At 26.2% G+C, this 12,233-nt stretch overlaps 1 protein-coding gene across 1 annotated transcript in view; it reads right to left on the reverse strand.

Annotated features, from left to right (window-relative positions):
* Tnks (tankyrase) overlaps positions 1-12,233 on the reverse strand; it is a 107,368-nt gene that overhangs the window by 32,929 nt on the left and 62,206 nt on the right. Inside the window, exons 19-20 of the mRNA XM_067287967.1 lie at positions 11,585-11,650; positions 11,403-11,512 (exon numbers count right to left, since the gene is read on the reverse strand). Of these exons, the coding sequence (XP_067144068.1) occupies positions 11,403-11,512; positions 11,585-11,650 (176 nt within the window). The remainder of the gene's footprint in view (positions 1-11,402; positions 11,513-11,584; positions 11,651-12,233) is intronic.

The following is a 12,233-nucleotide window of genomic DNA, read 5'->3' on the forward strand; positions in this document are numbered from 1 at the left end:
TTTTAACACATCCCGGTGTTTTGTGTTGTTGTTGAATTTATGGTAAATTTAGAAATTCAGCTTGATGCTAGAAACTTTGGTAACTACATACTCATGAATAATTCCTGATAATGTGTTTTGTGACAGATGTTTTAACAACTTAAGAAATAAACATCAGTTTCTCTGTAATATTGCTTCAATGTCTTCAATTTGTTAAGCAGATATGGAATGTCTGATTCTCATTTTTGTCTACATTCCTTACTTTTACTACTCTCAAATTCATACACATTATTTCTGTACATGTTTAGAATAATAAAATAAAAGCTGCATGGGCCAAAACATGCTAAGGGTCTTGTGAAAGCCAGAAAACTGAGTTATTCTGGCATTACCTGTCTAAGTTAAACCTGAGAGAAATGAAGAGGCATGAATAGAAAGCAATATATGTTATACCTCTGTTATTAGTTTGCATTAAGTATAATCTGAAAAAGAAGAAAACTTACAAGAATCAAATGGAAGGTTTTATACAAAACCTTAGGAATAAAATCATGTCTACTGATATTTATTTTGCTTATAAGATAATAGTTTAGTTAAATATTATAATTGATATTATTAAATTAGTAAATTCTTCTGAAGATTCAAAATTTGTAATTTAAGTCTAACAACATACCAATACACAAATTGCAGTTAATATGATTGTCAAGAGCCTAGTATTAAATAATGAAATGAAATATGACAAAAATTAGTAAACTTTAATAAGTAATCTCAAATATAAACATTAAATCTTATGACAAACTTGAATTTAAACATCTTTTTTGTTCCTACATCTGTCAAAGAAGAGTTTATGCCATTTTCAAATTGAGATAAAACTCTTGATTAGAATGAATGTCACTGTGAGAGATTTCTCCTTTGGCTATACTTTTTTTGTGCTTATTATGGCAGAAATTTTAGCAAATACTAATATTCTTGTTGATAAATGAATATTTTTTTTTTTTGTACTCAAATATATTTAACAAAGAAAAATGAACTTAACACAATGATGACACATACAAGACTCTCTAGACTGACCACCAATTCTCACCTCCCTTCCCATTACATGATTAGAATGCCACCATTATGTATCAAAGACCAGAGTAAGTCAGTGCCATCCCAACAAAGGAAAGTAAATTATAGCCATATATACGTTAACTGCAATAGAAACAAAATAAAATACTTGCACACAACAATGAATATCTGAACACAAACTTTTATATACAAACACTTAATATACTGCCAACACAAACACTTAATATACTGCCTTATAAGAATATATAAATAAATGAGCAAATATTTATTGTGGCATTGTCACAATGCTGGACTGTAATTTTTAATCATATTTTTAATTTATTTAATTTAAAATATTTGCTCTCCATCTCAAATTAGTACTGTAGTGTCTTGCCCCTATACATTATCCTTTTCCGTTAGCAACCAAGTAATGCCAGTGGTCTATTAACTTCTTTCAGGGAAAAATTTTTGAATTGAAATAACATGACTTCCAGTTAACATCAAAAGTCTGTATATAGTTAATCAGAGACTCCTGTGCCTAAGATTTCCATATCTGGTCTTGACTTTCATCTATGTAACTCCATTCTCCAGATTAAGGAAAGACAGATGGACAACAGTAGAAATTTATAGGTTTTTCAAACTGTAGCTCAATTATGAGAACACAACAAATATGTTTTCTGTTTACATCCACACTGATGGTATATTTTATGTATTTGTGTTCATGGTCTAAGTCCATCTTGCTTTTAAAACAACAGGAAGATTGCTCTGCTTTCCCAATGCATTAACATAGTTTTAAAATAATGTTACGAAAAATGTTGACTACTTTCTCATTAAATATGACAAAAGTAGAGTTGACTAAGATCAAAATGTCTCTGCATTTTTCTCAAGACTCAACTATTGAATTTGAGTTCTCTCTTGAAACTGGAATTCAGGCAAGTAAATCATTAAGATAGCATCTAAAATACTTCATTTTCAGTGTGAAAACAGAAAGATGTTTTGCTTAGAACACACATAGTTAGAAAGAAGTTTTGCTTTTGTCAGTAGAAAATATACACATAAATGTATATGAGTATATTTTATATTCAGCATCCTTTTCCTTTTATTTTAAGATCATTTTAATGATCTCAAAATAATATTCATTGTTGTATTATAATTGAATATTCAATATGTGCTTTTTTTGTAGAAATCATAATTTTATATTTATCATTTATTCTAAAAAGAAAGAATATATGTTAACAGATTTTTGTTAACAAATGACTCAATAGTTATTGAATATCTGATAAATATATACTCCAAATCATCAAACAGTTTCCTCCTTTACCTTTTTCTTCCATAATACAAATTACAGTGGCATCTGATTAACTCAAATCAGTCAGAGGAAAAAAATGTGGACTTTGAGCTAAAAGGTTTCCAGTTACAGAAGTTTGGCTAAAAATCAAGATTTTGTGCATTGGTTTATTGGTGACCCATAATAACTATTCATGTGATATTTCTGTGGGTCTTGGGTCTTATTATGCAGAATTGTTGTGTCAATGTAAACATCTTGATGATGTCCATAAACTCGAAAAAACACTACATAAAATTGGACTATAATAATTTTTTTAAATTAATGTATCAAAAATCCATTTATTTATTATGTCAGCTAATCAGAGAAATCTGCAACAATCAAGTAAAACAAAAAAAAAGTTTGAGAAAAGCAGTTTGAATAGTAGTTACAATATCTAGGTTACACATGCTGTCTAGAAGTCAACATCCCCACCTGTCATCATGTGACACAATGTTCATTTTTAGTCGTATGTGATTCTCGCACTTTATAGAAAGTTTTTGATTAGTTTATTTAATAAATAAATGTTAAGTATTTTATTTAAATTAAAATACTGAAGAATTTATAAAAATACTGTATTAAAACCCCATTCAAGTTAAACAGTTCGATTTAACATGTAATGATCAGGAAAATCCCTATGCCAAATGATCAGGAAAAGAAAATGACCCTAAGTAAATGTGACTTTGAGTTAACCAGGTTCCACTGTATAAAGATTATAAATTATATATTCTGGTTGAAATCTAATATAAAACACTCCAATTATTTTTAAACCTATTAAAAATTAATATACATAAATTAATTACTACTGAATATTTCATATAATTCTCTATATAGACAATCTTTTTGAAGTACAGTGTCAATATCATTAATTACAATTATTTATGATACTTTAAACTTTAATTAATACTTAAATACACTAGGAATATTTTGTAATCACCTCTCCTAACAGTATGATTACACTGGTGTGCAAAACTTAAACAACAATTATCTTGCCACAACTCTGCAAGAAATCACCTAGGAGACATGAAATTCAGAATACAGAGACAGTATTTTGTACCTAAAAGATGAAGAAAGCATACTAGTGCAAAAATGAATAGAATGGAATCAAAGCCTTCTGTTTATTGTAGTCTTGCTCTAAGCACAGTGACTGCGTGCATTTTGCATCCCCTCCCATAACCTATGATGTCTTCTTCCTGCATATGAATCATCTTTCTACTGAATTGGATGTTCATTGTATTGATGGCAACAAGGCCTTTTCTACAATTTCATGACTGTCTGCTTAAAAATTACATCACTGCTTAAGTTTTGCACACCAATGTATTTACAACCAATAAATCATCGTACAAACTTAGACCAAAAATATTCTGTAACTTAATATACTATATAATGTTTGGTACAGTAATGATGTAACAGCAAATACTAGAGGAAGAAATTTAATAAAATTTAAACATATAAATTGTAATTTTGTACTAATCAATCACATTAAAGGTAATTATCCTAGAAAATATACATTTGCCTTTTTTCTGATAAATCAACAATAAATTATATAATTTGTTTAGAATTTCCTTAGATTTGAGTGATAAATCAATAGTAAAAAATAAAGACCTGTCTGATCACTTTCCCATTTAGGTAAGTTTGTTGGTTAACTTAACAGATGAGAATAGAGAAAAATGCACAAAGTTAAAAGATGACAGTCAAATAGAGTTGTATAAATATAACAACAGAGTGCTTTTGATGCAGAAATTTAAGATAAGGTTAATCAATTAAGAAGTGATGTATGATTTTGTGAATCAATAAATATATTTATCCTATTACTAATTACAATTTAAGACAAAATAAGAAAAGGTTTAAAAAAAAATGGTTCAATAATGATTATTTCAGAGGGTGAAGTCAAAAATTGTGAAGTTTAGCTAAATTTCAGAAATGGAAATCTGATGATTAGCTAATAAAGTAGCTTAATAATAAAAAGATATATAATAAACTTATACAAAGTATAAAAATATTTCAGTCCACTTTTGCTTTATAGTAAATAATTATCACTTTAACTACAGAGAAGAGGCATTTGAATACATCTCCTTTGAATAAGGGTATCAATTTCTTATTTATCAATTTGAAAAAAAAGGAATGTAAAAATAAATAATGTCAATTTCTTCCTTTAATGAATACATTCATTAAAAGAAAAAACTGATGATCTAGTAATGAATGAACTACTTTCTTTAGTATAATTACAGAGAGAAATTAAAAATATGAAAGATAAAACAGCTCCAGAAATAGATTTAATTCCCACTAAACTTTAAAAAAAATTACCAGAAAATGCAATTGAATTATTAATAGAATGTTACAATTTAATCTACAAAAAAATGGACATTCCAAAGATGTAGAATTTAGCTATTTTTTAATGCTGTATAAGACATGAAAAATCAAATCCAGCTAACTATAGACCCATTGCTAGTCTATCTGTTCTAAGAAAATTATTTATGGTAGTATTAGTTAAAAGATTTTGTCAATGGATTGAAACAAAAAATATTTTCACTATAGCAATTTGCATTCATTAAGAATAGTGGAATTAAACTGAATATATTTTTGCATTAATATCTGATTCAGATACAACTGTGTAGAATCTAGCATTTTTGGATTTACAAAAGGCATTTGATTCAATCTCTATTAAGAAAGTTTGCCATAAATTAAAAAATAATAAAGTTGACAAAAGGTTTGTAAATGTAATTAGCCAATTGTTTGGATTCTATAAAATAATAATATGGGAGATTTCAATATAGATCTTTTATTTAATAGAGTCTGCACAGGAAGATCCTCCATCTCCTTATTTGTTCAATTTTATGATTTTGATAAAATATTTGAAAAGATGAAATCCTGGTGGGGATAAAATTGCACATTCAGTGCAATATGTGGATGATGTGATGCTGGTATCATCCTCAAAGGTTGGTTTACAGAGAAAATTGACCTGGTAAACTCATATTTTTGAAAGAGAGTCTCTATATTTTTTCATATTCAAAGATTGCAATTTTCCTTAATGGTGGAGCTTTGTCTAAAAATGAATCCAATTTCTATTTAAAGAATATGAGATTAACAGTAGTAAATAAATTTTCATATTTAAGTATAACTTCAATTCCAATTCTATCATTTTCAAAACAATTCCAAGGGCGGAGAGTTAAAGCTTTGAAAATCACAAATAATCTAATTTTTTTAATGACTAATAATTAAAAATAAATAAAATTCAGACCCATTGTAAATTATTTAATTCTACAGTGAATGAATGCTGTCTGCTAAAATCTGTCTATTTGGGGAATAGAATGAATAAGAATGAAGATAATTTAAGTTATATTTTTAAAAAGATTGTTTAATTTGGATAGGGCTGTTCTAGATTATGCAATGAGACATGAGTAAAATAGAACAAAGTTAGAATCATATTTAGTTTCTCAAATTGTCAAATTTCACAAATGAATAAATGACATAAATTCACAAATTATTACTTGTATTAGCTAGAAATACTGGATAAGTAGAAGAATAAGTATAAAAACAACTAGTATAAAAATTTCTTGGGAGATTATGGTTCTTATTATCTATCTATAGTAAGTAGCTAGATAATATTTATGTTATCTAGCTATTTACTATTGCTAATTTTATTTTCATTGTCATTTGAAGTTTGGAAATTTAGGTATCTAAATCTGATGGACAATGTGGTCAATAATATGACAATACAAGAAAAAGTGTCTAAATGAGTCTATCATGGTATCAAAGTATAATTTCTTCCCCTTCATCTATTTATTACCTATATATATTTTCAAATCCCATTTAAGATAAAGAAATTTATTACATAGTCGAGATTAAATAGTTTCTATTTAACAAATAATGAAGAAATTTTTGTAAATGGATAAATGTTTATGTTCGTATGGTGATTTTGTAACTATACTAAATTGATTTTGTAACTATACTAAATATCAGGATCTAAGACAAAATATGGCTTAACATTATAAAATTCAAACTTAAATGATATTACTGTTTGGTTAATAACCAAATTATATTAATTCTTCTTAATTCAATGAAAGTATTTTTAAAAAATGTAATGTTAAAAAAAGACATTAACAAATAAATTAACTTATGTTGTTTAGTTAATTAATAAATATATATAAACATAAATATGTAAATCTCCTTCTAACAGGAAAAACTCCCTAATGTGTTAATAAACATTTGATTTGATTTGAAAAAAATTATTATTATTATTATAACTTTTATTTTTATGCAGTAGATGCCATTTCTACAATATAAATATAATTTGTCCCTAAAAAATTATTCTTAATTAAGTAAAATGTAAAATCACTCTAATTTCTTACAGGATCAATATTATAAATTGAAGTTGTATTCCTGAAAATGAATTTTGAACTATAAATAGTTAACAGGAAAAAAATATGATAAATATGGTATTTCATATAATCATAACAGAAAATTTATACCAGTCATAAAAGCAGGAGGTTGTAAAACAAGTGACCATAAAATAGGTTTCTACTATATTGCATCAAATTTTTATTACTAGCTAGTGTAAGCATGACTTACTATAAATTTAGCAATAAAGCATTAATGCATTAATGTAATCATTAATAAATTACATTAACTAAACTACAAAATCATTCCATCCTTTTACCATATGATGAAATAGATTGAATCAATAAATTAATCTGTTCAATTTAAACATAATTATATTTTGATGATTATTATTATACAGATAGTTTTAAATTTAATTAACAATATATTATTATATAAAGTTAACGATAAAACAATTTTAAAATTCTCTATTAAAATGGATTATTTTCCAGTAGAAAGAGAAACTATTGTCAATATTTCATGAAATACAACATATAAAACTGATGCCTAGCTGTCAAAATTATAATTAACTTTGTGATTCTGTTATAATATTTATCAAAAGTATTACACTTTTGATAAATATTAAGTATAATACTGTAATATTCAGTGTATAAGCTAACCATTGAAACATTAAAATTTATATATAAAGTAATAATTTGAAATGTAAAAAATGTATTGGATACAAAATGTCTTCATACATCTGTCATTTTGTATCTTCATTTTTAATTTTTAATCAGTAATAATTTGATTAAGCAAATTATAATTTTACACTCACATGAAATTTACCAATTAATATTACAACTATAATTTGAATCAAATTATTTTTTCATATAGAATATTTTAGAATCATAATTTCATTTTTATAGCAAACAAACACAAAAGTTATAAAAGAAAAAACTTTATGGAATTTGAAAAGCATAGTGATTACAATAAGCAGATTCTGTTGTATGTATAATACAACAGAATCACACATATATATAATAGAATCTGCATATTATAATCACTTTGAAACTGTTTATATGATAACAATAACTAACCAATAGCATTAAGTGAGCATGTAAATAAAGTTAGAATTAGTGAAAATTCTGGTTTTCTTTAATTTGTCCTTCTAATGTCATACTATGACATTAGAAGGACAAATTAAAACAATTAAGAATTGTATAACAAAGATTTATTCATTTTATATTATTATTATTATTAATTAATAATAATTCATCTAGCATATAACTGAAGTAAAAAATTTCAGCAATTTAAACTATATGCAAGCAACTTAAAATTAAAATAATTAACACACAGCATTAAAAGCAATGGTAAAACATAACGACAGCTGATAACAATTGTACATTATCAGCTATATGTTGAGACTGGTTGTATAAAAACATCTTAAAAATGCTTATTTATCTGAGGGTGGTGATATAACTGACTAAATTTCGATTACAATAAGCAAAATTTTATGAGTGTATTTTTACTATTAAGTTTGGGACTTTCTAATTCTGATAATATGAAAAGACTGACTAATCACAAGACTAATATTTGTGATTACAATAAGCAAAGTTTACTGTATTTTAATTAATTCACCATTCAATTGTTTAATACACATGAGGTTATTACAGCTATATTTGATATTATAATTTTCAATAAAATCCTAAGTAATCTGTTTTATTTAGATAAATGTTCAACACCAAATTAAATTTTTTATGGCATTCACAGCTACTGAGATTATTTATTACTGCTTTTTTTAAATTTAAAATTCAACTTAATTAGTTGCTCTCTTTTCAATAAGAAAGTTGTTTATCATTATCTGCTTCACTGTCTATAAACAAAACAAAATATTCAAAAATAACTACAGTCAAACCTGTTTTTATGCGGGGGATAGGGACCGCATTAAAAAAAACGCATTAAAAAAAATCTCACGAAACTTCACGAATGGCTGTAAATAATAGTTTTCGCGACACAATTAAAAAATATTTTTTTTATGCGGTCAACAGGGACCGCATAAAAAAAGTCTCACATAGAAAATAACTCAAAACCGTACGAAATAGAATTTATTGACAACAGATGTCAGCACTTGACTGCATCGTCTGGTCTATCGTCTGTTTTACATATTTTTGTCCAGGTGGTGTTTTGTTGACTTAAAAAGTAAATTATTTCATTTTTCGCATATTCATGCAATAATATTACTATAATAAGTGCATTTATGCTATAATAAGTTTATTTAGCTATAATAAGTCAACGTAAGACATGACGAATCGCACGAGACTAGTCGCCAACTATACCGCACAAATTAAAAATTCGCATTAAAAAAATCGCACAAATAAAAATCGCACATAAAAAGAGCGCATAAAAATAGGTTTGACTGTATTTAAATTGGTTTTATAAGTTTTTTCAGAAATTATATTACTATTGCATTTACATAAAAGTATCTTAAATAATTAAATGCTTTATATACGAAGCTAAAATTGAATGCATGACGATGATAAAAATATAGAGAAATTCAACATCAATTTAATGATGTCAAAACAAATATTAAAAAAAAGATGATAAAATTAGCAAACATTTATTTTTTACTGTTTCATTACTTAAAATTAAACAGATGAATTTCACATTAAAAAAATCAATTACCATATTTTTAATTGTGTACCTACCATCTGCATTTAAAAGGCAGTGAAGATTATGTAATAGTTTGAGTTATATGCAAATTTTAAATTTTGATTATGAATGTGCACCTATGAAGCAATTACTGCTTTAGAAGCACAGGGTTTATGATAAAAACTTTGCTTAACTTGCTTATTTTATTCTAGCAATTTTCTGCAGGTTAGACACCACTGCAAGTTTAAAGAGGCCAAAAATATTTGTCAGTTTTATTAAACATTTATGTTGGAGTTTATTATGGTTGTCTTCTTGTCACATAATCTAAGAATTGCTTTGGAATGTTTACTTACAAATATATGTTTGTGTATCTTTATCTTATTTATATTCAAATTGGAATGTTTAAATGTCAATTTTCTTATTGTACATGCTCAATTTTAAGCATTTTGACTTATTCTCCTGAAAAATTTACCCAAAAATATAAGAATGTCAGTTAAAAAGTTAAGACACAACAATAAATAATATTTAATTTATAAATAAAAACAAAGGAATTAAAGTGAAATTTTATGCTTATAGCTTATATTTAGCATATATTTCAGAACTTGGTTAATTTAGTTTCTTTTCTAAGATAAATTTAAGGATATGAAAAACTGCCCAATATATATTTCATATATATCCTGTAAATTTCCAATTGCAAATTATATACTTATTTAGGTCATGGACATTTGCATGACTCATATGGTCATTCTAGTCATTCACATTTGCATTCTCATGGGCATTCACATGATTATGGTAAGTTTCTTCTTTTTTTTTTTTTTTTAATTTAAAAAATGCAATTTTAATGTTTTATAAGTTTATAATCTTTAAAGAAATGTAACATAAGAAATCCTCATTAATTCAAACTCATATAGTTTGAAATCCCATTAGTTTGTACTTTTGTCCTGATAGGTGATATACAAATTTACACATTAAGGAATTCAGTTAGTTTGAAATATGGCTACTTTGAAATTCAAAGTCAAAATTCTGCCCGAACTGTGATATGCATATGTTAACTCATTCATTTAGATTAAAGTGCCTCCGTGCTATATGGGAACAACAGACCAAGAACAACTCTAATCTGATCAAATATGACTTTGCTTTTACAGTAACACATTTCTGGGTGTCACCTTACCCATGGACTACCCTATTTTTTTTTTTCTCTCATCTCAAAGAAAAATATGGCTGGTTAATAAAATATGGCTGGATTTCAGGAATGCAAGATTGAGCTACAAGTAGCAGATTTAGATATTTGTAGGGCTCTAGGCTACTACATTTGGGTAACTTACTACTTTTTGGGCCACTTAATGCTGCTACAGGTTATTTTCACAAAAATGCATCAACTCTGCAGACTTTAAAATAAAATAAAAAATTTAATAACTATAAACATTAATCTGACCAGTGGTCTTCCCAAAATATCTCAGGTCGAAACATAATAACTTTGACCGGTGGACCTGACATATCTCGTTTCTGTATCAGAACATTTTTGACTCTAAATGTTGCTAGTCGTTATAATTTTTATATTAATTTTTGTTCTTACATTTTTAAATATGTCTATTTTGTTTGTGCAAAATAAAAAAAAAATAATTTTAAATAATACAATAGCCACAATTATTTTTTTTCTAGAATGTGTAATTTTCATTAAACTTAACAATGACAAAAATTCAACGTAAAGTGACACGCATCAGAGAAAAATTTCAACGTGGAATAGGTTAATGTTTAATTCGCTGATTTAAAAGTTTATTCAAAACAAACAAGCTTTGCTTAAAAATTATAAAATCAAATATAATCATAATGCATGCTTGATGAAATACTTCATATATTTTACTGATGTTAAACATTCTATAGACAAGAAAAATAATTTATACTCTTTTATTTTTCTTGTTCAAATACACAAATGTTATGTATTTACTCAAAAATTTTTGAATATACACATAACATAATAATTATATATTTAACTTTTTCAAAATATTAAATAGTGTTTTTAAATACCATTTAAATGAAATTCAAAAAATGTATAACAGTTTGAAAAAAATAATATTTAAAATCATACTTTGTGGGTGGAATAGGCGAAATATTTCCGGACAAAGAATTACTTTTGGCTGTAGGCGGAAATGTTTGTGGTGGCATTGCATCTGATAATAAACATCTAACATCTTCTGCCTATTTAAATAAATTAGTTAACTTAGAATATATATAATTTAAATATAATAAGAATAGTTGAAAACAACATACAGATGCTAAATCCAAAGGTGTTTGTCCTTCATGATTTTTCATTGTAGGATCTGCACCATGAGCAAGCTAATAAAAATTATAAAGTCATAAATAACAATTCAAAAAATATTGTAATTTATTTTTTAAAAATATATATTAAACAATAAATATTATAGATTTCTATAAAATAACTAAATTATTAATTTTATATGATTAAATAATTGAAAATTAATTTTTAATTTTTAACTTTATTTACTAAATATTTATCATTACAAACACAAACTTAATCATATTTATCTACAACAGCGTTTCTCAAAGTGGGCGATAACGCCCTCTCGTGGGCGGTGAGTAAATCTAGGGGGACGCTGAAGGCAGTACCCTGCCTTCAGCGTCCCCCTACGGTGATCAAAGATAAAAGTTCCTTTTCCTCTGTCAAACAGATAATAGGAAACATTGCATTTAATGGTTTCCAGATGTCGAGAACAATGTACGGTAAGGGCACAAAGTGTGAGATTCATAGAAAAGTTTTCCTAACAATATTTCCAATCCTTTCTCACACAAGGGGCATTGGGTATAACTTTATGAAACAAAGGGGGCGGTGGATCGAAAAAGTTTGAGAATCACTGATCTACAAAGTATTTACAATTAAATATAAAAATCAATTATTATT

The sequence above is a fragment of the Centruroides vittatus genome, unplaced genomic scaffold (genome assembly GCF_030686945.1).
Source record: "Centruroides vittatus isolate TY-2023 unplaced genomic scaffold, ASM3068694v2 scaffold_752, whole genome shotgun sequence".
Classification (NCBI taxonomy): Eukaryota; Metazoa; Arthropoda; class Arachnida; order Scorpiones; family Buthidae; genus Centruroides; species Centruroides vittatus.